The 3,853-nt window shown below is 35.8% G+C and overlaps 1 protein-coding gene across 1 annotated transcript in view; it reads right to left on the minus strand.

The window, feature by feature from the left end:
• Positions 1-2,293, minus strand: part of LOC106473026 (calsenilin-like) — a 24,640-nt gene extending 22,347 nt beyond the window's left edge. The window contains exon 1 of the mRNA XM_013933701.2: positions 2,161-2,293. Within this exon, the coding sequence (XP_013789155.1) occupies positions 2,161-2,182 (22 nt within the window). The 5' untranslated portion in view covers positions 2,183-2,293. The remainder of the gene's footprint in view (positions 1-2,160) is intronic.
• Positions 2,294-3,853: the final 1,560 nt, after the last annotated feature.

Here is a 3,853-nt window from a genome sequence, read left to right on the forward strand (position 1 = left end):
GTTTTTTTGGGGGGGGGAGTTAATGAAAGTGTTCCAAAACGCGACATTAATTTCTTGACGACCTCTTATTTTCATCTCAGTATTGGTACTCGTCACAAGTATACAATGCAGAATAGTGCACTAGCTAACACGTCAGTGTGTGAAACATTGTTTAATTAATTAAACCTCCTTCTCAAAAGGGAGGAATACAGTCAGGTGAACGAATAAGTTATTCCAGCCGAGTTGTAAACTATAGATGTGTTACCGTGGTAATGATATATATTATTGCAGATACAATATAATTGTTACCGTGAAAATAATAACTGTTACCATAGTAATGCTATTATTTCCATGACAACTGTAAAATTGTTCTCCTAGAAGTTATACATGTTACTATGGTATTAAATACATTTTATAATCATTGTTAGCCAGGGATGAACGGCTATGAGTTTTTTTTTTTTTTCTAAGTACAAACTTTTAGCTCATAGCTCCGTCATATATTGACCGATTTGAGATCTAATTACAGTTTTGGACTCAGGAGGTCAAACCCTTTCGATTGGTGTATTTGATCACGCCCAAGGTCTCATAGATTAATTTATTTTAATCCTGTCTAAAATAATGTCAATTTGATAGCAGGCTGGTAGAGATCCTGGTGAGTTCTAAAACTGAATCGGGTATATGCGCCGTCTCACGCTTGGTATTGGTGGCGCACAAAAATATAACTCATAAAAAGGGAAGCAAAGGTCTCGTAGATTAATTTATTCTAATCCTCAGTGGCACAGCGGTATGACTGCAGATTACAACGCGAGAAACCGGGTTTCGATACCCGTGGTGGGCAGAGCACAGATAGCCCGTTGTGTAGCTTTGTACTTAATTCCAAACAAACAAACAAACTAATCCTGTCAAAACGAATTTCAAGTGCCGTGGCTATTGAGGATTCCCTCTTGTTTCTTCATCAAGAACCCTTCTATATTGGGTTTTTCAACCACTAGTATTACTATATTGGGTTTTTCAACCACTAGTATTACTATATTGGGTTTTTCAACCACTAGTATTTCTATATTGGGTTTTCAACCACTAGTATTACTATATTGGGTTTTCCAACCACTAGTATTACTATATTGGGTTTTTCAACCACTAGTATTACTATATTGGGTTTTTCAACCACTAGTATTACACGCATATTTTGGATTTTTAATTTTTTTTTCCACCAACAGACTTGATATATAGACATGTTTCGGACACTAGGTGTTTTTCTGAAAGAACTGAATGAAAATGATCGCTACTTTAGAAAACTCCCCGAGCGGACACGCCTCTACTAATCAAAGTAGACTGAACTACTTTATATGCATCCCAGAGACCAGGGTTGAATTATCCTCATCATATTTTGTTTTTATTATTAATGGGAACCGCTAAAATTTCATATAAAATTTGTAGTGAGTGAATTACAAGAATGTGTGGTATATACCGACGAGAAATGATTTATTACAAACTCTTTTATTAAAATAGGAGGTCCTGTCGTTACACGTTGTCTACATACAAATCAAAAACCAAGCATAATTTCTTCTACGGCACTAAGTATGCTAAGTTCAACAAGCTGGTAACTTTCAATAGAAATTCTTTCTTTTGTTAAATATTTGAAAACAAAACAAAACAAGAAGCAAGTCAGTACAGTACTTACACGTCAATTATCACTCGAGATTAACAATAACAAATACTAAAATCACCACTGTCAAGACAAAATAAAATAAACACCAAATCTTTTATTATAGTTTATTATCAGGTTCTCTTCTGAAGTAAAAATAAAGACAACTTTAATGTGGAAACTCGTTTGATAAACTAAGATTAAATAGTAAAAGCCACAGGAAAAAATGTCATAAAAGAAGTAGAATATAAATAAAATACATATATAAAGATGGATAGACAGAGAGAAGAAAGAGAAATGACGAAAGAGAGAGAGAGAGAGAGAATCTGAATGGACAAGATAGGGAGTGATTTATGATCGGAGAGTTACACATGGTCTAAGAGACTAGCCAGTATTGGGATTTTCATTTCATAACTTTGGTTACCATGTTATATTCCATATTTGTTCTACCTTAGTTAAAACAATGTTGAGGATTTGTCAGAATCTTTACAGTTACGTGAGAACTTTCGAACGTTAGAATGAAGTGATTTTCTTACCTTTCTTGTTGCCACCAAACATTTTTAACAGACTCTTAGCTCCCCTGGATCCTAAACCACTTAAGATTTTGCAGTAGCGAGCTAATAGCAGTGCACGGTTTAGCACAACTTCGTTCCTAGCATACTAAGGGTAACGTTTCTCGCCTGCCTATCGTCGTCTAGTTCTACACGTATCGACCAACCTACCCTTCCTCTGGCGTCACGTGAACACCTAAGATTGGCGAGTCGTATCTCCAGCTGCTAAAGACGACAGCAAAAAACAGCGCAATTTTTTCATCTTCGAGCTAGCAGGAATTAGAAATAGACAAGATAATACACTAAATTTTACTGCTTGCGGTTAGTTGGGGATACGTAACCAACACAATCGTCAATTTCTGATTTCAAACTAACGTAAAGTTTTGAGGACTGAAATACGTTCAAGAAATATAACAACCCACTGCGGAGAATATAAGTAGCTGGTTATAAATCCAATACTTAATCCACTGTTCTATTCGTTTGGATCAATAGTTCTCAAACTTTAGTACTCCGCCGACCTCTTTTAATTTAATTTTTTTCTTTTCGCGGACCCCTCCAAGTTATATCGATGGTTTCTTTGTTTTAGAGCAAAGCCACACTGGGCTACCTGCTGTATCCTCCGCGGGAAATCGAACCCCGGATTTTAGGGTCGTAAGTCCGTAGACTTGCTGCTGTCCTACCAAAGAACTACCTATCGATTTGTTTGTTTTTGTTGTTGTTTATTTCGTGTATATGAAAAAAACCTGTATTCCAAAATTAAATGTTTTAATTCGTATAAGTTTCGTTTTACGAAAAAATATTTTTCATTCTATAAATCATATTTTTAAAATATTTTTATGAAATTTGGGACCCCAGTTTGACAAACGCTGGTCTAGACTATTTTCAAATCAACCTGTTTCCTCGTGCATACTGATTACTGTCTGGAGCTCTAAATTACCCACGTGTTGATTTTTAGACGCGTCTTGTTTACTTTGTCTTGTCCCTAAAGGGTGGTAAATTTGAGTTATGGGTTAAAAAAAGATAAAGAGATTAGCAGAAGCTGTTAAGCTGGAACTACTCTGGAAGGTATCTAGTAGCTTCGACAGTGAAATATTGAGATTAATGATTTTTACCAGCTATTTTCATACTTAAAGTGTTTTGTAATGGTTTTTACCAGCTATTTTCACACTCAAAGTGTTTTGTAATGGTTTTTACCAGCTATTTTCACACTCAAAGTGTTTTAAAAGTGGTTCCGTGAAAACTTGTCACCGTAAGAAAATATCTTACAGTATCGGCAGGTAAAACCATTTCGAAGTGTAATCCATCTATGTATGTATCCACTTGTCCATCCAAAACTTGTCACCGTAAGAAAATATCTTACAGTATCGGCAGGTAAAACCGTTTCGAAGTGTAATCCATCTATGTATGTATCCACTTGTCCATCCAAAACTTGTCACCGTAAGAAAATATCTTACAGTATCGACAGGTAAAACCATTTCGAAGTGTAATCCATCTATGTATGTATCCACTTGTCCATCCACACAGCTACCTGTCTGTCCGTTCATAGGTGTGTCTATCTATCTGTCTTTCAGTTATGTCTATCTATCTATCAGTGTATCCGTCTGTCGGTCTATCTGTCTTTCAGTTATGTCTATCTATCAGTGTATCCGTCTGTCGGTCTATCTATCAGTGTATCCGT

Source organism: Limulus polyphemus, unplaced genomic scaffold (genome assembly GCF_000517525.1).
Source record: "Limulus polyphemus unplaced genomic scaffold, Limulus_polyphemus-2.1.2 Scaffold5820, whole genome shotgun sequence".
In the NCBI taxonomy this organism is placed as follows: Eukaryota; Metazoa; Arthropoda; class Merostomata; order Xiphosura; family Limulidae; genus Limulus; species Limulus polyphemus.